The sequence below is a fragment of the Gymnoscopelus microlampas genome (assembly GCF_963454915.1).
Source record: "Gymnoscopelus microlampas genome assembly, chromosome: 4".
In the NCBI taxonomy this organism is placed as follows: domain Eukaryota; kingdom Metazoa; phylum Chordata; class Actinopteri; order Myctophiformes; family Myctophidae; genus Gymnoscopelus; species Gymnoscopelus microlampas.
In genome coordinates this window covers 54,410,737-54,435,636 of record NC_139941.1, presented here as the reverse complement: position 1 = coordinate 54,435,636, position 24,900 = coordinate 54,410,737, and the positions used below count along the sequence as shown (strand labels likewise).

Below are 24,900 nucleotides of genomic sequence, written 5' to 3'. Positions count from 1 at the left end.
AACTCCAGGTTAAGCAAGTATCCTTCAGGATTACACTAGCAACGTAGGTTTATCAGAAAACTAACTCTCCAGTCTCCAATGTGCATCTGAGTACATACAGTGGTGTGTTCTAGGTTTTTTCAGAGTGAAATTTGTTTCCGTGCATATATGTTCCCATTGTATCGTTATCGTTATCGTTATACTGTTATAATCCACATAAGGTAGACTGACACTGTTATAATCCACATAAGGTAGACTGACACTGTTATAATCCACATAAGGTAGACTGACACTGTTATAATCCACATAAGGTAGACTGACACTGTTATAATCCACATAAGGTAGACTGACACTGTTATAATCCACATAAGGTAGACTGACACTGTTATAATCCACATAAAGTAGACTGACACTGTTATAATCCACATAAGGTAGACTGACACTGTTATAATCCACATAAGGTAGACTGACACTGTTATAATCCACATAAAGTAGACTGACACTGTTATAATCCACATAAAGTAGACTGACACTGTTATAATCCACATAAGGTAGACTGACACTGTTATAATCCACATAAGGTAGACTGGCACTGGCATAATCCACAAGTAGGTCTATGAGGAAGGGCAAAGAAAAGAAAGTTAAGTCTGCTATGAGTATAACGATGCACGCAGAGGGCAACACTAACTGACTCTCTGACTGTGACTTGGTGGTAGAAGTACGGTGTACTGTGTGACGATAACATCCAATCTGTTGTCACCTGTAACGTTGATCTGTGATGATGTCATGGGCTTATCGTGCTGCTAGTTTTCATGTTCTGCATCAGACATGAGGATTATACTTTTATACTTTATTGACGGTGTCTCTTGTTCTGCACCAGGCAGGGTGATTGTATGATTGATTGATTGATTGATTGATTGTTTGATTGATGTACTTTATTTAGTAAGACATGAGAACAACAGTATATGGAAGCACAAATTCAAAATACAAGGTCTACTAAACTGGAAGACTCACAAAGCACTAAAGCTTGTTTAAAATTAGATCCCCACACACACAAATCATGATGATATAGGGTGTGTACTTCTGTATACTTTATTTATGTTTGTCTGAAGGTATATTTATTGTGATGTTATTCTTCTGTAGCTATTGTAGGCCTACTTCTTTGTCCTTATCTGTGACTTGTACTGCTGTGCTGGCTCTGGCGCTGGCTCACAAACACAACAGCTTTATGTGTGTGAAGGCAAGCGTTGAACCGAGTCAGTATTAAATGGAACCGAGTGTAATGACTCCTAGCAAACCTGTTCACCTTCAACTCCAGATCACAACGCTATGCTGAATCTGTCAGACGTCTTCTCACTGTTCCAATGTCATGATGAGCCCCAGACCGTTGGCTTTTGTAAAAATGCGTTTTAGAATACATAATCATGTCTACAACCCAGTTCAGAACTGACAGAATCCACAATAAACATGAACTATCGCCATATCTGTTCATTATATATTATTAATTCATTATATCATCTATCCATTTCATCCTAATTAAGGCGATAAAAAGCATATACTTATATTGCACCATATCAATATCTATTCATGTTTAATGTTCATTTAATCATTAATTACTAACTTGTTCATTACTTCAAACAATTAATACATTGGTTGTAATCAAAACTCAAGTTAGCTTGAGTTTGGTCATCATGTAAACACTGTACTGAGTATTACAAAGGAACAGTAAAAAAGGCATGGACAAGTCAATGAAAAGTGTGTATAACATGTTTATTGAAATAAATATTCCCGATGACTGAGACCCTCAAAGCTTTGCTTCACAAAGGTCATGGGACATGTCTGGAAGAGAGAAAACAAGCCACAACACAAATGTACAGTGAGGACTTTTTATTTTAATTATAATCAATGTTGTCATTGAAGTGAACATAACCTTTAGTTGTAACAGAGTATTTCTCTATTCTGGTAATACTACTTTTGAAAACATTTTTTTTCCACCATTGGCCTTAACAAATAGAGTGACACTGGACTACTGTTTTGTAAGCCTGTGCCCAAAATACCAACCTCAGATAACTAAAATTAAAACAGCCAGGAACCCACAAAACAAACTTGACTTGGGAAAATAACATGGATTATCACGTTTTAATTAATGCATTACATGCTGTAAACTAGATCGTAGCCAATCTGGGAACCCATGGGAATATGTTCTTGAGAGATTAGATCATATAGCTAACAGGCCAACTATAGCCAGAGAGAGCTGCAGTTGCATAGTTTGATGAATTGAGTACAAAGGCCCCCAATGGAAACAAGCCATATAGGCTTTCTTGGGTTTAAAATCAGCAGAGCTTGTATTGACATGTAGGCCTAGTTTCCTGTGCTTTTTCTTGCAAACCGCTAATAAAGTATTCAATAAATCAATCAATCTATCAATCAATACCTTAGAATGCTATAGTTGTTGCTCCGCTCTGCTTAATCTTAATCTCTCTCTGGGGAGTTTGCTCATATCTCGATCACAGTTTAGGACATGTTAATAAGGATGTCATAAATACTATTAACTGGTGTATAGTCAGTGGTGGAAAGTAACTAAGTACATTTACTTAAGTAGCCTACTGTACTTCAGTTTTGAGGTATTTGTACTTTACTTGAGTATCTCCAATTTTCAGTACTTTCACTTCTACTCCACTACATCAGAGGCAAATATTGTACTTTTACTCCACTAGTGATTTGAAAACTTTAGTTACACGTTACTTTGCAGATATAAAGTATTAAACATACATTAACCACTTTAGCACTATTTTATACATAGGCTATTTGAAAATAGCCGTTATACATGCAATTCGTTGTGAGCTTGTAGATCTGCTATTTTCAAATATTTTAGTACTTTTACTTTTGGTACTTTAAGTACATTTTGATGCCAATACTTTTGTACTTTTACTGATTTACTGAAGTAAATTTTGAATTCTGGACTTTCACTTGTGACAGAGTATTTCTATATTGCAGTATTGGCACTTTTCCTTAAGTAAAGAATGTTAGTACTTTTCCCACCACTGTGTCTGTGTATATAGATAAATATCTTAGATAGCATGCAGTAGCGTTACAGTCACTGACAGGCAGCACTGTCTGCTAGAAGAACAGCATCTCTGCTGGGACTTCTAATCTAAATCTGCCCCGGAAGAGACGGACACTTTGAACACTGAAATCAGATCTATAAACGACTGGAACGGGACAACGGCGCCTCCCTAGGATCGGCCAGGAATACCAACGGAGCGGGCCAAGCAGAGGGCTCGGCCGCAATGCATGTCGGGAATTGTAGTGTCCACAGGCGGCTCCAGTCTCTAAGAACCTACCGCCCGTATCCATGGTTCACGCATGACGCTCGTCTGTCACAAGCGTCATGGCGCAACTTGTACCTGGTGTTGGCCCGTTCTCCATTTACAGCCCGTACATCTACATAAACGTTCACATTTCAAGCATTAAGTACTGACCCTACGGCCACGGATGTAACAAGTTGAAACGCCTATCTAAGTACCCGTATTTTCCGTATTGTTCAATAAAAAGCATTTTAATCCCATTGGCAGCCATTTTCTCATAGAGTTATAATGTATCAGAGTGTAATACACCCCACAACCGATAGGGTCGCATAGTTGAAAGCATATGAAAGACATTTTGAGAAATAGCCACCAATTGGATTAAAATGCTTTTCATTGAACAATACGGAAGATACAGGTACTTAGACCCAAGCGTTTCAACTTATTACATCCATGGCCGTAGGTTAAGCACTTTATATTTAAAATCTGAACCTTTATGTAGATGTACGGGTTGTAAATAGAAAACCAGGAGCAGGTTGCGCCATGACTGTCACGATGTGACGGTCATGTTTCAGGGCTACATCACTAACCGGCCGCAGAACGACATCCCCCATGATGCCGCTCGGCACGCCGCGCAGGCGCACACTGCCGCCAAGCGGGGACAGCTGATAACTCATCTATTATGCTACTTGTGGCTAAATAATAAAAAAAAAAAAAGAAAAAAAAAAAGAAAAGCTTGGTGAAAAGTGAGCGGATCCGCGGCGCTGGAGCTGAACCCCTTGGAGCCACTAACTCACACAGTAAAAACTAAACAAAACATGGACTTACCGCATTTTAACAGCGTCGTAGCGCAGCCTTTAGGATTAATATCCATTAAAAAGCCTTTTAAATAAAGGGGAGCGTTTGTTTTCCTGCGCCGCTCGGCGCCTTCAGACAAAAGCTTAGCTAGCTGCGGCTAATATAGCTAGCATGGCTAGGCTAACGCGGCTAGCATGGCTAGCCTAGCTAGCTTAGCATCATTCTGCACAGACACAACAAAATGAAACGTTGTTGTTTGTTGTTGTTGTTGTTGTGGTGGTGATTGTTGTTTGTTTACACCTTTTATTAATATCATGTTTACATGACGCTGCGTAGTTGTTTGTGTGTGTTTTTAAAGAGAAGCACAGCTTCCATACTGTGGCCCCATGATGTTTTGAGGCAAATTGAACGTGTTGGAATGAACCTAGTTAGCATCAGTTAGCTTAGCATCCTTATATATACCGCTGGAATGAACCTAGTTAGCCTCAGTTAGCCTAGCATCCTCATATACCGTTGGAATGAACCTAAGTTTAGCTTCAGGTTAGCATCGGTTAGCATCCTTATACTGCCTTCTCTTGCCCGCCATCTTTTTAAAGCCATAGAATAATTGGGGGAAACATTACGAGGTGTGTTTGTGTTATTATTATGATAACAATAAGAGGAACAGTCACTGTTTTATGGACACTTGACTAACGCTGGGATATTATGGAATAATGTGTGATGTTATTATGATGTAGGATGCAGTGTGATCATAATAATAATAATAATAATAATTAGTGCATCATCTGTGGAGGATGTTAGATAGTTAGCTGTGAAACAGCTGCTGTTTGCTCCATTCATAACATGTACATATTGTATGCTTGTATGGTTGTAGACTTTACTGTATACTTATTGCATATTTACTGTATACTTATTGTGTATTTCTTTCTGATTGTCGTTGTATTGACTATAGACCAGTGGTTCTCAAAGTGGATCCCAGGGACTCTCTGGGTTCCTTTTTAGAGGGGTTTAAATTGACCCTTACAAGTCCATTTGGTTCCATTTGTACACTGTCATAGTTAAAGGGAGACCTTGACATTTTAAAGTTTGATAACCACTGGGCTAGACTGTGGCGTTTTAACTGAGCTATGAGGGTGTTAAAAACCTTATGTGTATCAGAGTTAAATGAGCACTGAGTGAGGATCTAGTGTTACTGTGATGTCTTGTGAATTGTGACAGATGTTAGACTGCACTCAACTCTTAGTCATGGATGCATTTTAACTTGTTTTATTTATTTAGAAATAAGTAGTTGTCCTATAATAACAGCAGTCTGTTGATCATACTACAGTCAGATATAATTCATGGTTGTGGATCTGCTTCATCAATAATAAAAGCATAATCTGGTGTCTTTAAGGCGGTGGTTCTCAAACCTTTTTCATGTCAAGGACCCCCAAAATAATGTGTGTTTGGCCGCTGAGCCCCATCTGAAAACATGTTGTGCCAGCCAGGGACGGGGGTCCCCGGCCCCTACGAGATTTGTGTTGTTAAAATGTTTCAAAAGTATGTATCTTTTTTTAAATAGCAGATCGACAAGCTTGAGCTTGTAGATCTGCTATTTTTAAACCAACTGATGTATGTAGTGTTAAAGTGGTTACACTGGTTGTGACGCTACTATGACGTTAACTAACTTTGGCTGGAGACAGACCCCCTGGAACCCCCTCAAGGGTCCCCTGCGGGTCCCCAGGCCCCACTTTGAGAACCACTGTCTTGGAGATAGATGTGTCTTTCTATAGAAAGGGTTGAGCTGCTGGATTAACTCTAATCTAGTCTAATCAGGACTAGTTTATGTCTTTAACTAGTTACTTGAATAGAACACAGAACACCCTACCTTACTTTGTGTCTAACATTCTTGTGTGTCTGTGCGTGTCTGTCTGTCTGTCTGTCTGTCTGTCTGTCTGTCTGTGTGTCTGTCTGTGTGTGTGTCTGTCTGTCTGTCTGTGTCTGTGTCTGTTGTCTATTTGTGTGTGTGTGTCGTATGTGTGCATTTGTGTGTGTGTGTGTGTGTGTTTCAGGCAGCAGAGGTCGGAGGTCGTGCGATGGACGAGGAAACTCGGAGCTGAACGTGACGTCGCCCCCTACTGGCCACATCCACACCACCAAGCACACACGGAGGTTTTCTTTTACCGCTGCAGGCCGGACGCTGTTGTCGTCATAGTAACGTCACTGTCGTCGTGGTCACCATGTCGGACGCCCCCGAGGCCGCGCCCCCCACGCCCCCTCCCCAGGTGGTCAACCCCACCCCTCCTGAGGTCACCAACGCCACCAAGCCTGGCAGGTACGTCTGACCGGACGCCCTTAACGAACCCTAATTAACTCCTCCAGTTTAGGGTTGGGATCCAGAACCCGTAACCGTTTATGCTGGAATCGTACTTAGCAGATCTGCAAGCTCACAACAACGTGTCGCATCGCAACACTTTAGTGAGCTTGCAGATCTTGCTATTGTCGAAGCATCTACAGCATACATGGGCAACTGGCGGCCCGGGGGCCACATGCGGCCCCCACCTTCACTTAATGCGGCCCACAGGTTAATATTCGGTATAGTGATATATTATTGATTTCAGCTGTCACGATTCCAAACATGCAAACATGACCCGCTTTAATTACTTCAGTCTATATTAGCAGCTTAATGACTAGTATTACAATTCTATGTTCTTTTTTATGTCCAATGTATTTCTGTTTAAGTTCATAAAGTTAACATAAGTATAACTAAATGCATTTGAAATTAAATAAAAATTATACTTTTCAGGATTCCAATTCAAAAATAGCAAAAAAAAAAATCAGGATTCCAATTTAAAAAATAGCAGATCTACAAGCTCAAAACGCGTCGCAGCGCGACGCGTTTTGAGCTTGTAGATCTGCTATTTTTGCTATTTTTTAAATTAAATTTATGCCGTACTTCGCCATTCTTTGTGTGACAAAGAATGGCAAAGTACGGCATAAATTTACGAAAAATACGGAGGTGTCTGGCCGACAGTATATGCAGTGTGGCCCTCTGGAGTGAGTGTGTAAATATAGTGGCCCTCTACATCATCAAAGTTGCATGACCCCTGATCTACAGTATAAGTGTAATCCAGGCTTTTAGAAATGTCTTCCAGCGCTCAGCGTGGCGCACAGCTGTAAAGTGCCCTGTCCACCAACGTAGAGGTTGTGGGTTCGAATCCACCGTGGGGCATTCCGGGCTTTGTCGAGCGGCTTTGGCCAGACGTGTTCAGGGGAGGGAAGCCGGGCGGGGGGGAGGAGGGTGATATTTGTCACTGTAGGTACTGTATGTACTCCTACGGGCTGGGGGTGGAGCCTGTCGGCGGGGAGTGTTGGGCGGGAGGAGTAGGACGAAGGCTCTACGTCCTCACGGTGGGGGCTCCTCACTGGCAGGTGAAGTCAGCAGCAGTGACCGACACAGAAAAAAACAATTATGCCGGGAGGATGGATTGGCATAAAAGACTAAATTGGAGCAAAAAAAGGGGTAAAAAAAGCACTAGAAAAATCAACAATAAAACATTTCCAGGCTGTTGATCAGTGTAATAATGTTGATCAGTGTAGTAATGTTGATCAGTGTAATAATCAAGCTCAGATCAAGATCACGCTGGGCAAGACCTGGGCTGTTGGTTGTCTAGGAAGTTGACAACCGGAAATGGTTGAATTTGACGGAAGTACCGCCCAAGGAAATGACGTTGATGCTTTACAAATCTGTTAGCATTTTCCGTGAATGAAACGAGTGTTGCGATTGGTCAAAAAATATAGTTTCCGGGGGAAACTCAGGACTTCCTAGACACTCGCTGCTTTAGGTCGTGACCAGGCTCTTCTTTTCGCAGATGAGTGAGGCTGGGACCGAGGTTAGATCAAGATCAAGTAGTGGTGGTGAAAAAAAGTTAATTTCAGTGAAGAAACGGTTTTGTTCACGTTTCACGGCAATGATTCGTTCACGTTCTCGTTCGGTAGCGCTATTTTCTAGTGTTCAAATTTTACTTGAGTAAAAGTACAAAAGTATTGGCATCAAAATATACTTAAAGTACCAAAAGTAAAAGCAGTAACATATTTGAAAATAGCAGATCTACAAGCTCACAACGGGTCGCATCGCGACGCGTTGTGAGCTTGTAGATCGGCTAGATCGGATAGCCTAGGTATAAAATAGGGCTAAAGTGGTTAATGTATGTTTTATAATGTGTGTAAAACACCATCGCGGGAGCGTTTTTTTTACGTTGTGTGTCAACGTAACAGTTATCAGAAAGTGAACGAGCTCGTTCACGTTCGTGGCAAATGAACTAGTTCTTTTGAACAAATCGATCATGAACGACACATCACTAAGATCAAGTAACTGAAGGAATGAACACCGAGGCGGAAGCACTGGAGGCAATCTGCAACCGGAAGTTCTATGGAATGCATGGCAGGTAGCAGGGGTGTAAAGTTACTCAGTACATTTACTCAAGTACTGTACTTAAATACAATTTGCTATTTATTTTTTACTCTCTTCAGTATTGACAATTTTCAATACTTTTACTTCTACTCCACTGCACCTCAGAGGAAATGATTGTACTTTTACTCCATTGCAATTATATGAAAACTTTAGTTACTAGTTAATTTGTAGATTTTGATTATCGTTTCCAAACCACACTTTAACCACTTAAGCCCTACATGTATTTCGGCCATTTGAAAATGGTGACGCATTGTGAGCTTGTAGATCGGCTATTTTCAAAAGATTTTTCATTACAGTTTGAACTTGTGAAATGGGACATTCTGCACAATGAGTACTTTTTACTTTTAGTACTTTTGTACTCTTACTCAAGTACAGTTTTACATACTATACAATGTAGATATACTAGTATGTCTACATTGCAGTATTGATTGCTTTTACTCAAGCAAAAAAAATATAGTTATTTTTCCACCACTGCATGGCAGTCAATTAGAGCCAGTTGGACCAGCTTGTGAACAAACACTATTTCTGAACGACTGTGACCTTTGTCATGTCATCGGTTCAGGAATGTAAAAGAAGACATATCATATATCATAGATGATATCACAGTTTGTTTTTCTGATCACCTGTTTTCTGATGTGCAGCGCACTACGTACATTTATCTAGGCATCTAAACCAGTGGTTTTCAACCTTTTTTGCGTCAAGGACCCCCAAATTGACACATATTAGCCCAGGGACCCCCATTTGAAAAGATATGCCAGGGACTCAACCATTTAGGTTTATTGGGGGTCCAACCATCATCAGTGTTCATTTAACTCAGAGTGTACAAATGGAACCAAATGGACCCTAACGGGTCCATTTGGTTCCATTTGTACACTCAGAGTTACAGACATATAAGGGTCAATTTGGTTCCTAACTATTAATTTGGCTGGGGACCCCCTGGAACCCCCTCAAGGACCACTGGTGCTCCCCGGACCACTGGTTGAAAAGCACTGATCTAAACAGCTCCAGGTATCGTTTCTGGCTCGGCGGTGTCCCGAGATTTTGTTGTCAACGCTGACAATGTTTGACAGTCTCGCGCGACTAACAGCCCATACTTATTGGACAGTAAACGGGCCGCCCTGGTGCAGCGGGTTAGAGAGCATACGCCTTCCATGTGGAGGGCCGTGGGTTCGAACCCTGCCCGGGGTCGACGTCAGCAAAGGCCTTGCCAGGGGCGGCCATAGCTGAGTGGTTAGTGAGCCCGCCTAGGGAGCCAGAGGCCCTGGTTGCCCCAGGTTCGATTCCAGGCCAGGCCAGCAAATGTGTCAATGAAATGAAATTTGTCCCTGAGCAAGACTCTTAACCCCTAATTGCTCACAGGTTCTCATTGGAAACAAGACCGCAAGGACTTTCATGAACGACCTGTTAAAAGGAATTACCCTTATCCTTTTGCAGTCGCAACGGGGGTCCTCCTGCAAGAGGCGTGTCTGAAACCTGTCCTGGACAGGAGTCTCCAGACGTTAAAGGGTAAGACCACTTTGGTAGAGGTTTGGGTTTTGTAGTTATCTTGGCATGATGGACATGGACAAGAAATAACAAAGAATTGCTCCAGTGATTAGAAATGGATAATTCAAAATAATGTCCTCATTGACTTACATTGTATGTTGAAACAGCTGAAAAAGTCACTTGTTTAGCACATAAACAAACGCAAATAAAGTTATATTATGGGCGAAAGCGTTAGGCGACCCAGACATGCACGTGTTTGTGTTCGTTTATGTGCTAAAAGAGTGACTTTGAGAGCTGTTTCAGCGTACAATGCAAGTCAATGAGGAGCATATTTTGAATTGTCAATTTCTAATCAATGGAGCAATTATTTTAGATTTCTTGTTCACCTTTGGAGTTACATCATGGCAAGGAAACTACACAACCCAAACCTCTACCAAAGTGGTCTTGCCCTTTAAAACAGTCACGTATTGGACAGTTAAGACATCGTGCTCTTTAGTTTGCTCAATACAATCGTACAGCTCTGCACATCAAAAAGCAACACGGCAGAAAACAATGTGTTTTCTCCTGGAGTGTTTTACACAAAGGTCTCAATCGTTCGTAAATAGTGTTTGTTTCATAGGACGGTCCAGCTGACTGACTCTCATTGTAGTCAAGTAAGTTCAGAGAGGTTTATTGTCGATATCAGCCCAGAATATTGACAGAAATGCATTCCTTTGAGCTCCCGGCTGCAGTTTGCCTCCCTGTGAGACCTAGTGTTGATTTTGTCAGCGAATTTTTATTTAGTTTGTCATAGTCTTTTAAATAAAATTCTGTTTAGTTTTAGTCATATTTTAGTCATCTGAAATGTTTACTTGTAGTCTAGTTTTAGTCGACTAAATATAAGATTTTAGTCGACTAAATCTACAGTTGATTTAGTCGACTAAAATGTATTTTTGGCGGGCCGTGATGACATCAAAATGATTTTCGCTTGGCTGCATGCTGAAAATAGCCGTGAGCTTGTAGATCAACTATTTTCGGTCTGTGACACCCGCGCGCAACCATGATGTCTTGTCATATTTCTACTGGATCTCTTCTCCATTAGATCCCTCACTAACATTTTAGTCTACTTTTTATTTGTTGACGAAATTGTCAGTATATTTAGTCATAGTTTTAGTCACCGTAGCTTATTTTTTATTACGTTTTTATTTAGTTTTCGTCAGTGAAAAAAGGTAAAAGGTCAACAGACATTTTTCTTCATAGTTTTAGTCGACAGAGACAATTACGTAGATGTTCCCTTCCTTGATCTGTCTTCCTTGGCCAAGTCTCGGACGCATGTCAAGTGTCGGCAACAGTTTTTCAGCATGGTAGTCAGAGAATCTTAACGGGCATCTAAACATATAGAGCAGGGTGATGCAACTTTGATGATGGAGAGGGCCACTATATGTCCACACGCACTCCAGAGGGACACATTGCATGTACTCTCTCTCTGTATTTTAACTTTCTATGTCACTCAAAAGTAGCAAAAATAGCCGATCTACAAGTTCAAAACGCGTCGCAGAGCGACGCGTTTTGAACTTGTAGATCTGCTATTTTTGCTATTTTTGAATTGGAATCCTGATTTATTTTGTTGCTATTTTTGAATTGGAATCCTGAATAGTAACATTTTTATTTAATTTCAAATGCATTTAGTTATACTCATGTTAACTTTATGAACAAAATACATTGGACATAAAAAAGACAATAGAATTTTAATCCTAGTCATTAATCTACTAATATAGACTGAAGTAATTAAAGCAGGTCATGTTTTGCATGTTTGGAATCATAACAGCTGAAATCAATAATATATCAGTATTCTGATAATAACCTGTGGGCCGCATTAAGTGAAGGTGGGGGCCGCATGTGGCCCCCGGGCCGCCGGTTGCCCATGTATGATATGGAGCCTTGTATTTATTAAAGTTTAAAGTTATTATTGTATTTATTTAAACATAATTTGCGCTGTCGGGCAGAAAACTCTTATCTCCATTTTTTAACTTTCTTCTTCTTTTTTGTTCTCGTAAATTCATTTTGTGTATCGTGTTTTTTTAATTGTGTTTCCTGTCCCGCCCCCCCCCCCCCCCATCAGGAAGACCAATCAGCTGCAGTACATGCAGAACGTGGTGGTTAAGACCCTGTGGAAGCATCAGTTCGCCTGGCCCTTCTACCTGCCTGTCGACGCCATCAAGCTCTGTCTGGCTGTAAGTCCCTTTACACTGTCTCTGTCTGGGTGTAAGTCCCTTTACACTGTCTCTGTCTGTCTGTAAGTCCCTTTACACTGTCTCTGTCTGTCTGTAAGTCCCTTTACACTGGCCCTCATTTATCAACGCGGTGCAGCCCAAATAATGGGCGTACGGCGAGATCACCGCACCTTTCGGCATTTATCAATATATCCTGACGTGGGCTTCATCCTACGGTACGCTGAGATCTCACGTCTGGTCGGGACCAGTTGTTGACGTTGGCTGCACCCGTTTATTCCATTCTAGACCTGCGGAGCAGCATTGTTTGACTGTCTGACAAGCATCTGGACACATAATCCACTCCTAAATGTGTATATGTACACTAATAAATAATCCCTGTGAAAATATAACATTTTATAAAGTAATTTAAACAAACTGCTTTAACAGTCATTCAGATAAGATTGTAGATCTGGCTGCATTGAAAATAGCAAATCTACAAGCTCACAAGCCAGCGTCGCATCGCGACGCGTTGTGAGCTTGTAGATCTGCTATTTTCAAAAATACACGAGCGCTTTTGCGTCAGGAGTCCCGCGGTCGGGATTCCCGACCATCTTTTCATTGACAGTGAGGTCTACAAACTTACAGTAGCTTGTCCTATGGTATGGAGTTATGTCATAGAGAGTTATATAGGCTACAACCTGGCTGGGTTAAGGATATAAACCTGACGCTCCAAACGTGGGTTGCGGCACAGGATCACTGCAGTCTGCAGACCGCCCGAGTCTCATGGGGATTATAGCCTACATGACTGCTAGTGTAACTTGAACGCGCACTGCTCGGTATGGGGTAAATAAATATACAAACGTATTCCATTCATGGCGATGTAATTGGTATCATAATATGTCATTCATGTAGGCTACAAGCCTACGTGACAATTAGATTGTACCGCTACGGTACGGAGTGTGTGTGTGTGTGTGCGTGTGTGTCTGTGTGTGTGTGTGTGTGTGTGTGTGTGAGAGAGAGAGAGAGGGGCGTGTGCGTGTGTGGCGAGGCGATGGGGGAAACTATTTCTTATTGGCTTTTCATGTCTTTGGTCGTATTCTGGTTCGTCTTCATGTCGTAAAATCGGGGCGTTTTGAGAATATTTAAGGCGTGTTATTTAAACGACGCTCGTTTTCAGACGTGAGATTTATCAAAGCTCCGACCTGATGTACGCTAGTATCAGCTGTATAGGATCCTTTGATAAATGTGACTTCGGCGTTGGTGTACGGACGAATATATGGAAAAATATACGCCGGTTTATACGCTGCGTTGATAAATGAGGGCTGTAAGTCCATTTACACTGTCTCTGTCTGGCTGTAAGTCCATTTACACTGTCTCTGTCTGGCTGTAAGTCCATTTACACTGTCTCTGTCTGGCTGTAAGTCCATTTACACTGTCTCTGTCTGGCTGTAAGTTCATTTCACATTCAGATAACGGGGTTAATTTAACAGCAAAGTTTGATTTAGTTTTAGTCATAGTTCTTTTGAGTTAGTTTAGTCATATTTTTGGTCACTTGAAATGTCTTTTAGTCTAGTTTTAGTCGACTAAATCTACAGTTGATTTAGTCGACTAAAATTGATGTTGGCAGGCTTTGATGTAATGCCTGATTTATACCTAGCTGTGTGCCGAAAATAGACGATCTACAAGCTCACATTAAAGTTTCATGCATTGCAGCCACATGTTGTGAGCTTGTAGATCGTCTATTTTCGGTTATTAGCTACTGATATTTTAAGATTTAAGAGTATTTGAAGTGGTCAAACCAGCAATAGAATATATTACATTAGAGCGTTTATTAGTTAGTGTTTCATTTAAATAATAAAAGCAAGGGTTGAAGCCTCAATCTGCACTTTGTTTAACTGGTTGTTGTCTGTATGAGAACAGCAGGAACATCAGGTTTAGCATTATAATACCTAAACATCATAATAACGTCAGGTTTAGCATTATAATACCTAAACATCATAATAACATCAGGTTTAGCATTATAATACCTAAACATCATAATAACGTCAGGTTTAGCATTATAATACCTAAACATCATAATAACGTCAGGTTTAGCATTATAATACCTAAACATCATAATAACATCAGGTTTAGCATTATAATACCTAAACATCATAATAACGTCAGGTTTAACATGGTAATACCTAAAACTCATCATTCTACATATTGAGCCATTTGTTTAGGAAACAGAGCTCTAGTGTGAGGGACTCTTCATGCTGACAAAATGTTTCAGTCATGAGATTTTCTTTAATCCATGTAATCAATACGGTGTTGTTGCCGTGTTTGTTGTTGTTGTTGTTGCTAGGACTACCACAAAGTGATACAGAACCCTATATACATGTGTTTATTGTTGTTGCTAGTTGTTGTTTGTGTAGGGGTAGCTCAGTCTGTAGAGCGCTCGCCTTTCAACCACAAGGTCACAGGCTCGATCCCGGGCACCGCCAGCTCAACGTATGGTTAGCACGGCTTGGGTGCAGCAATCAATACAGTGTTGTTGATGTTGTTGTTGTTGATGTTGTTGTTGTTGATGTTGTAGTTGCTAGGACTACCACAAGGTGATAAAGAACCCTATGGACATGTCATGTGTTTATTGTCGTTGTTGTTGCTAGGACTACCACAAGGTGATAAAGAACCCTACATGTGTTTATTGTTGTTGTTGCTAGGACTACCACAAGGTGATAAAGAACCCTATGGACATGTAATGCGTTTATTGTCGTTGTTGTTGCTAGGACTACCACAAGGTGATAAAGAACCCTACATGTGTTTATTGTTGTTGTTGCTAGGACTACCACAAGGTGATAAAGAACCCTATGGACATGGGAACCATAAAGAAACGCCTGGAGAACAACTACTACTGGAGCGCCAGTGAGGCCATGCAGGACTTCAACACCATGTTTACAAACTGTTACATATATAACAAGGTAACGACACACGTTTATCTTACAGTATGACTTCTGATCTTGGTACATTTATGTTAACTCTTTAAGACCTGAGGCCGATTCTACGAATGTCTTCTAAATCCCAACAGTATTCTGAAAAAACGTATGTTTCTATATCAGTGGTGCTCAAACTTTATCATGTCAAGGACCCCCAAAATGACATGTATTTGGCCACCGACCCCATCTCAAAATATTTTGTTCCAGGGACCCCCAGAAGCAAAGAATAGAGTTAAAAATGTTTGCTTTAAAACAATATATATTCAAAGATTTGCACACATTTTCATGATTTAAGAAAAATAGCAGATCTACAAGCTCGTTGCGTGGCAACGAGCTTGTAGATCTGCCATTTTTGAATAGCCAAAGTGTAAAACATTGCTTTTTAGCTCAAATCAAAAAGTGACACAGATGCTTCCCAGGTCTTAATGGGTTAATATGTATTTGATTCCAGACTCCTCCTCCTCAGGGACTAGAAGCTAAAAGCTGTGATTAAAATGACTAAAACAGTGGAGCATGTGATCCAATCCAAAACAGTTGTGACTGTGAGAGCCACGGAGCAACAGGCTCTATGCACAGCAGCCATATTGGGTAGAAATTCGGTCTCTTCCTTACTTCCTTCCTTGTTACCAATGATACTAATGAAGGCTCTGTTCCATTCTGGTCAAACTAACCTCTCATCACCAGTCTTTCCACTGTGGAGGAAAGCCTGGTATTCATTCTAAATCTAGCCGTGTGATCTGGTTCAGAAAAGAGGAAAAACATAATCATGGTTTCGGTGGTTGGTTCCAGTTGGTGTCACATTGTTTTTGTTCCCCACATAATGACAATCAATTAGTTTATCTCGCTAGTTGTGCTACGAGTTAGAATAAAAGATGGAAGTATCAAACCATTATTATAGCAAACAAAACGATTATACCAAACTAAACAAGATCTAAACTAGGGGAAAGTTATTTCCGCTCCGACCGGATCAGAAACCTGAAAGTTAGACCCTTCAGAAAAACGCGGGCAAAAATCCTTGATTATGTGATGAAATATGCGTTTTTTTTGCAATTTTATGCGGTGAAATTGCGTGAAGTTGCGAAATATGCGGAAATATGCGATGCAAAGCGCATATTATGCGATGCGATGCGCATATTATGCGGTAAATTTTGTGATCACATAATCACATTTTTCTGGAGGGTCTAGAAAGTGGTATTGACCCCAGGCCATGGTCAAACAGAGTCAGGATGCTGATATTGTGCATGTTGGCTCACTGGAAACACTCTGCTACACCAGTGGGTCTCAAAGTCTCATGGTTCCTTGAGGGGGATCCAAATGGCCCCTCACGGGTGTGTAACTCTGAGAGTGTACAAATGGAACCAAATGGACCCGCAAGGGTCCATGTATGGGGGCTCCTTGAAATGAAAAGGTTTGAGAACCACTGTGCTACACTAAATGGAACAGAGCCTTGATTACTATAATTGGTAACACCTGTGAAGGGAGTAAGGAAGAGGCCCAATTTCATTCCATATGTCTGCTGCTGTGCATAGAGCCTATTGGATCCTACACAAACTTCCTGCAGATTACTGCCGGGAAACCTGATTGTTCATAGCATGGACACGTTTTATGATCAAACACAATATCATTGGTATTATTATGTATTTGTAATGATCACCAGATAGCTGACTATTATCACATCGGATGCCAGAATTTTATAATAACAGATTACGTTCGGTGCCAGAAATCTCACCGTCTGCAACGCTGCGCTGTTTAGAGCTGTGGACTCCACGTCGAGCACACGCACGTAAACAATGCATGCGTGCACAGCAATGGATGGTCCTGGCTAAAGCCTGGAACAACAACATGTCTCATGCGAGTTACCGTTGCGGAGCGATCGCGCATCGAGAATGACTGTTTTTGCCCACTGTAAAAAGTTAAGGAGATACAGAGGTTTTTAGCAAGGAGATAGAATGGAAGCGGATGGGAGCCAGATTTTTTGGCACGGTGATCCATCTGTCCCTTTACTTCTTAGAGTGTTCATGGGTGATTCCAGGGCTGCTCCAGCTCCCCCCCCCCCCCCCCCATGTGAAAAAAACCCAGAAAGAACAAAAAGACACGGTTTGAACCGTGTTCAGCACAAAGCGCTACTCTGTGAAAACACGGTTTGAACCGTGTTTGGCACCCGATGTGTTAAGTAACAGATCGTTATTAATACATTTGTCATTTTATTTTATATAAATAACATCCTTCTACTTTATACCCTTTTTGTACACTAAACATAGAGATGACACAACTCCATAAAACCAGCAGTACCAGAGGTCCTGGTAGTGTTGATACTGATGTGTGAATGTGTTTGTTGTCTTCAGCCAACAGATGACATCGTCCTGATGGCTCAGGCTCTAGAGAAGATCTTCCTACAGAAAGTTGCTCAGATGCCCCAGGAGGAGGTGGCTCTACTGCCCCCCGCCCCCAAAGGCAAGACCAAGAGCAAACCAGCTGCCCCGGCGACCCCAGGTAACGGCTCCTTCATACACCCTCACACAGTCAAACGTCACGGTCAAGGACCCCCACATTGAAAGGTATTTGGCCGTGGACCCCCAGCTGAAAATGTCTTTTCAAACATTTCATAAATAGCAGATGTACAAGCCCTACAGTGTGGCACAAAGTGAGCTTGTAGATCTGATATTTATGAATAGCCAACATATTAATGGATACACACAATTAACACATTTTTCTGGGGATCCCTTAGAACCCCCCCCCCAAGGACCCCTGGGGGTCCCCTGACCCCACTTTGAGAACCACTGGTGTAGGAAATTAAGAAAACATCTTGGGGGGGGGGGCAGCTTTTCCCCTCTCTTCCTGATGGATGGGGGCACTTCAGAAAATAAAATGAATGAACATTTGAATGCATAAAGTTGCTGCTTTTGAATGAAATTTGCCCAGATTCAAATGCATTCAGTAGCTCATCACAGACTTGTGCCCCCAGGAGTAAATACAAAAAACATACGACTGTGCAATGTTTATAGGGCGTGGCGGGTTGTGGTTCACAAGACAATAACAGCAGTAAGGACCAGAGTGCTGTTTGGAATCACTTTGCATTTGAGTCAAATGAATGAGCAAAGCCCTTAATGCAACCAGCAGCGCTGTTTGATTGATTGATTACTTTATTAGTCAAAAGATGTAAAACATTTAGGCAAAAAAAAGTCCTGGTGACTTGTTTCCATTGTGGGCCTATGTATTCAATTCATCAACCTAGCATAGAATATTAATAACACATTAATACATGTCATCAACAAATATAAATAGCTCGATTTACAGAGGAGGAAAAGAAAAAGGTAAATCAGACGGGCAGTGTATGACCCCTCATTTCAAGGGGGTTTAATAATCTTATTTTCTATACATTATCTACCTTTTGCTCTTTCTTGGACCTGACTGTGGATTACACCGACAAGGGACTTTTTCTTTGCTCTTCCTCATGGACCTACCAGTGTGTCAGTCAGTCTACCTTATGTGGATTATGAGGTCGACACCCGCTGACATTTTGAACCTTAACCCATTTACACCTGGAACGCATCTGTGTCACTTTAGATTTCTTTGGCTATTCAAAAATAGCAGATATACAAGCTCATAGCGCGGCACCGAGTGCCGCGCTATGAGCTTGTAGATCTGCTATTTTTGAAAAATCGTGAAAAAATATTTTTTACATTATTTTTTGAAAAACTGTTAGGATTTAGATTTTTTTCAAGAATCGCCTCAGGTCTTAAAGGGTTAATCCCATGTACAATGCCTTTTTATTGTGTTTTTTTTTCTAGCACCTTAACTAACATTCATAAGTATATCATGCACAGTGACGGTATACATCTGCTGCTATGCTCACACACCTTTATATCTCATCTCAGGTACAATGTGTAAATATGTAGATAACTTGTTTTTTTTTCTGTTCTCTTGTTTCATCTCCTTTCCCCCTTGCCCCCCCCCCCTCTTCTTCCCCTTCTTTTCTTCTATGGAAATAACCATACGATGGGAACTATGGGAACTATGCACACATTTCACCCACTTTTTTTACTTCTGTAAAACCCTGTGATGTGACAATAAAGCTGATTCTGTTTAACTTTAACTTTTCAGGCCAGTTTTTGAAAGAAATCAGTGATCCACATTAGTGCTGCACAATTAATCGAAAAAAGATCATGATCTCGATACAGACACCTATGCAATCTCGATTTTTAATTATGGCGATTTTTTTTTCAATATTAAAAAAAAAATCGATTTTTACATTGAATTTTTTTTTATTTTTATATTTACAAGAGAATCGTGTGAGAATCGTGATCTCAATTCTTATGGAGGAAAATCGTGATTCACATTTGAGCAAGAATCGTGCAGCACTAATCTACATTCATTAACACATTCACTGCCAGAGGTTTCTTTTTTAATTCCCACCCAGTGCCAGCATTTTAAAAGATTTTTTTTATCATTTTTTAACCAATTTTTAAGCAGTCACAAAATATTTTCTGTGATCACCGTCCTCTCGATGATCTCCTCATTACACACACAGGAGTCTCGTAGAATCGTGGGAAAAAAAGAATCTGATCGCGGTAATCCGTTCCATAATTGCAGCCAGTTGATAAAAGCATGTTTCACCAAAAAATACATGGTTAAAAAAAAGTACACAGGAGGATTTTAAAAGACGAACATGTCCGTTTTTGGCAGGTAATTTGTTAATATTTTCACATTATTTCACGTTATGGTGCTAAATTTGTGGGGTACAAGATGGTAGACGTGTTCCCTCTGGTGTTGTGACTGTGGGGGCGTCACTCACTTTGGAGACAAGTAGTTAGACAGGTATGAGCGCTAAAAGGATGTTTGGCAGATTTGAACTTGACAGCATTTTATCTTCTGTCGTGAGGTTTTATTTTTTGCTTTAATCCCTTGTGGAAGCCAACCTCCTCCATGGATGTGTGACGGGTGTAGAAAATGTATCGCCATGCAAACAGCAGAGGGCACGTAAAAAAAGAGAAGAAAATACAGGATCTTTGTAAGAGAATTGATTTAAAAAAAATAGTTTTCAGTCATTTACTACTGTATAGAGTACCGAAGTCCTGACGTCACTCGTTCATCCCCTGGGTCGTAAAGTCATTTCTCTATGCAGAATAACATTGGGTCATCTTAGAATCGTCTCATATAAGAATTGTGGTCCAAAAATAAACAAACTGTCTCGGCGATATTGTCAGGGAGGAGGTTCTGTATCGTTTATGACAGTCAGTCACTTATTTCATACAGTCTGTTTCTGGTGAATATTTAACTAGTTTGGTGGAAGTAACATTATCGTTTTCTCACCGTCAGTTGATGCTTCATATCCATAAGAGTCAAACCGCCGGGGTGATATTAAACACGTCTAGGGGGAGGGAACCGCGACCCAGGTAGGATGCGAAAATGACGTCAAACTTCGGTGCTCTATTGAATATAGGATAAGAGAAAACACAGTATTGTAAAAAAAAAAAAAAAAAAGATATATATATACTGGATTTGTGTAAGAGAAACACAAAATATATGGTGTGTTTAAAAAATGGTGACAAATGGTATTGTGAACCTTTTTCTTGACACAGTTCCAAGATAGGCGAAGGGGAGGAGAACGCGTGTTGCTTAGCGACATGGTTCTCTTTAAACCCCAGAGGGATGCGTTCTTGGCTGTTTACATGAACCTGGGGGGGGGGGGGTTGTAATTGATTTGCCTGAACAAACCAGGGTCTCTGCAGTCAGTCTGCTCACTCACTGATTGAGTAGGGTTGTTTTAGGATGAGGTTATGCTACTTATGCAGTGGTTTGTAAAGTCACTTAACTCAAGTACTGTACTTAATTACTAATTTGAGGTATTTTCGAGTATGTCCGAATTTCAATACTTTTTACTTCTACTCCACTACATCTCTCACAGGCAAACATTTTTAATCCACTACAAATATTTGTAAACTTTAATTACTCTGTAGATTTTGATTATTATTACAAAACATACACTTCAGTCCTATTTAAGGTTAGAAGAATAAATGATATAGTTCTGCTTGTCCTGGTAGCACACAGCACACTGAACAGACTGAGGTAAGACTAAGACGTCACAGAGATGAATCAGCTTTGCATATCGTCTGTCGGGTGAAAACCTCATATGTCCAAAACTGTTACTTTTCAGGATTAAAAAAAAACTAAAGTAGCAGATCTACAAGCTCGAAACACTTGTAGATCTGCTACTTTTGCTGCTTTGTTAATTTACGAAAAAAACAAAAAAAGAGGTGCAACAGTTAATCCAATTAATCTTGGGCATGTCATTATAGGTGCATTTTTAAAAAATAGCCATCTAACTGATGGCTATTTTCAATTTATTTTCCTCCTTTCACTTTTTTTGAATATGATGTGTTGGATGTTGGATCCGGTTCATCCTGTTCCGGGGATCCTATAGATCCAAGTGAAACTGGCATCCTGGGTTTGTGTTCAAGGAGTTTTAGAAGGATTATCGCGGAAGTAATTTTGGTAGTCTGTTTTTAAATGTGATGTCCTCAACCGTTTGCTCTTTGTGTAAAACAAGTAACTTGTTTTACCTCTTGTTCATGCTTACAATAGAGACTTGGCTCTCAATGTTTTTTACTGGTTAAATAAAGGTTATATTTATGACGCCTTGTCAGCGTATCAGACACCGTGCCCATATGTACCATGTCTGACTATTTCACAAGAGTGAGAAACGCCCACGGGCAACAACACCAGAGGGACCGCCATGTACTGATCTCATTCCCCCCAGATTCGGCACAAACATGGGAATGAATTCATTCTACTATTATGCCAAAATGTGGAATGCCCTGCCACCAGCCATCAAGAAGTATGACTCCCTACTAGGGCTGTGTTTTTTGGGTCTTTTTCTGCCTTTATTGATAGATATTAGTGATGTGCGGGTCGGGTTTTTTCATGACCTGCCCCGCCCCGGAACCCAACCCGCCTCAACCCGCCCCGCGAACCCATATATAAATCTATGGCTCAACCCACGGGGCGGGTGGGAGACAAAACAAGAGCATGTGATTTTTTTTTTTTTTGTGCGTGTGAGAGCGGCTAACCCGCTCACCCGCAGCCCGCATAATTGCCTCAAAATCCTGACTCGACCACCCGCGCCGCGGGTTGACCCGCTCATCTATTATTAGTGATGAGCGGGCCGACACGTAACCCGCGGGTTATGGGTCGGCCCGCTCATCACTAATAGATATACAGTAAACCGACAGGAAAATGGGGGAGAGATGAGAGAGCGTGACACGCAGCCAAAGGTCATCGAGATCGGGATTCGCACCCACGACACGCTGTCAGGCTGGAGTAGCAGCCTATAGGTGCCCATACGGCTATGCCAGCCGTCAGGGCTGTGAATCTCACCATTCCATTCAATTCCCATTTTTGGAGTCAAGATTTGATTAACCCGAGCTTGTAGATCTGATATTTTTGAAAAATCTTGACATTTTTTTTTGGATTTTTTTCAAAAAACGGTTAAACATTTTATTCTCTATTTATTTTATCGATTTTTGGAAATTGTGAATCGATTTTGAATCGTCAATAATAAGAATCGCAATTTTTACATGAATCGATTTTTTTCCAACACCCCTACTCCCCCCTACCCTCCTTCAAAACCGTTGTGAAGAGCACAAAAAGCAGTTTTTTTTAACACCCACAGTCTTTCTGTAAATATACTTCTATTGCTCCTAGTATTGATGATTTCTTGAATAGTATTGCATGTCTTGATGAATTGAATACACAGGACCACAATGGAAACAAGCCCTCAGGGCTTTTTTGTGTTATCCTTTTAGCGCCATTGTATAACTAACTGTACCTCTGCAATAATAAAGCAATCAACCAATCACAGCAGACCTAATAGACAGAGTGGACCAATCACAGCAGACCTAATAGACAGAGTGGACCAATCACAGCAGATCTAACAGAGTGAACTTGTCTTTTCAGTGAGTCAGCAGGCGGAGTCGTCGGCCTCGCCCACCTCCTACCCCTCCCCCTCGCCCTCTCAGACGCCAGTCATCTCGGCCACGCCCACACCGGTCCCACAGACCACGCCCCCTGTCTCTGCCCCGCCGCAGCCGCCGCAACCCCCGGCGACCATGATGCCTTCTGCGCAGCCCGTTGTCAAGGTAACCACACACAACAACAACAACACACCAACATCCTGTTGTAAACATGTGGCACTTTATCCATGTTTTGCATGTTGGGTATTCACAAATATCAGATGTACAAGCTCACAGCGCGTCAGCTTGTACATCTGCTATTTTTGAACATTTTTGAAAAGTCTTGGAAAAAAGTGCTGCATTTTGTGAATTGTTTTTTACAATCACAAATCTTTTCCTCTAGGGCGTTGGTTCTCAAAGTGGGGTCCGGGGACCCCCAGGGGTACTTGAAGGGGTTCCAGGGGGTACCCAGCTAAATGATGGACTGGAACCAAATGGACCCTTATGGGTCTGTAACTCTGAGAGTGTACAAATGGAACCAAATGGACCCTAACGGGTCCATTTGGTTCCAGGGTCCATTTGGTTCCATTTGTACACTCTCAGAGTTAAATTAACATTGATTTTACAATATAAATTGGGGTCCCAGAGATAGAAATGTCATTAAATGGGGGTCCGTAGCCTAATGCATGTCAAACTGGGGGTCCTTGTGGTTGAAAAGTGGTTGAGAATCACTGCTATAGAGCCGTAAAAATCTTCTCTTATGGGGGTCCCTGGCTTATCTTTTCAAATGGGGGTCCGCGGGCTAATAAGTGTCAATTTGGGGGTCCTTGACATGAAAAAGTTTGAGAACCACTGCCCTAGGGGTCCCTGGCACAAAACGTTTTCAGATGTAGGGGGTCGCGGCCAAATACATATCAATTTGGAGGTCCCTGGCATGAAAAAGTTTGAGAAGCACTGCTTGAAGCACAACACATGCTCCTCCTTAATACTTTTATATTATTATTATTATGAACTTTTTGTTTTGATGTCATTCAGAACTTTATTTTATTTTTAATAATTTTTCATCCGTCCCCAGAGGTCCTGGATGTCCTCTGAACTAGTTTGTACAGAACATATTGATTCTGAATATTTAAAAACGGTTTCAAAACTCTTTTGCTGAAATGTAATAGCTGTGCGTTCTCTCTTATGACTCGTCAGTGCTCTGAGCTCTGACAGTGACACACACACACACACACACACACACACACACACACACACACACACACACACATGCACGCGGAGCAGCTCAGCTCCACCCCTCATTCACAGTGATGGTGTTTTATCATCTGATAAATTATCACTGTCAAACCAACTTCAGTGCTGCTGTAAAGGCTTTGTTCTCTATGTTCATCTATCAATCTGTGTATCTGTCTAATCCCCTGGTTTTCAACCCTTTTCATGTCAAGGACCAGAGTATTTTCATCTCTGTGTTTGCATGGATTAGAGTGTCGCTGCTTCCATCGGGGGGGGGAAAGGCGTGTCACCGTGACCCTCCGTTCTCTAGTTATTGTCTGTTAAATATACTGTAGCTTCAGTTCTCGCCAAAAACGCAGAAAAGAACAAGGAAGGCTAAGATACAGCCGTTTCCCTCAAAAGACTCATTCGGCAGTCAATGACTTGAAGGAGGGGTCTTCAACCTTTTCAGGCCAAGGACCCCCTAACTGAGAGAGAGAGATGAAGCAGGGACCCCCACTATATATAACATACAATTGTGTTGCAGAT

General features: G+C 41.2%; 1 protein-coding gene across 2 annotated transcripts in view; it reads left to right on the top strand.

The window, feature by feature from the left end:
* The first annotated feature begins 3,946 nt into the window (after positions 1-3,946).
* The window catches only part of brd3b (bromodomain containing 3b), a 32,471-nt gene continuing 11,517 nt past the window's right edge, over positions 3,947-24,900 (top strand). For both annotated transcript variants that reach the window (XM_084053902.1, XM_084053901.1), the window contains exons 1-6: positions 3,947-4,084; positions 6,134-6,396; positions 12,122-12,233; positions 15,035-15,172; positions 17,533-17,680; positions 23,144-23,325. In XM_084053902.1, coding sequence (XP_083910028.1) covers positions 6,302-6,396; positions 12,122-12,233; positions 15,035-15,172; positions 17,533-17,680; positions 23,144-23,325 — 675 coding nt within the window. In that variant the 5' untranslated portion in view covers positions 3,947-4,084; positions 6,134-6,301. The remainder of the gene's footprint in view (positions 4,085-6,133; positions 6,397-12,121; positions 12,234-15,034; positions 15,173-17,532; positions 17,681-23,143; positions 23,326-24,900) is intronic.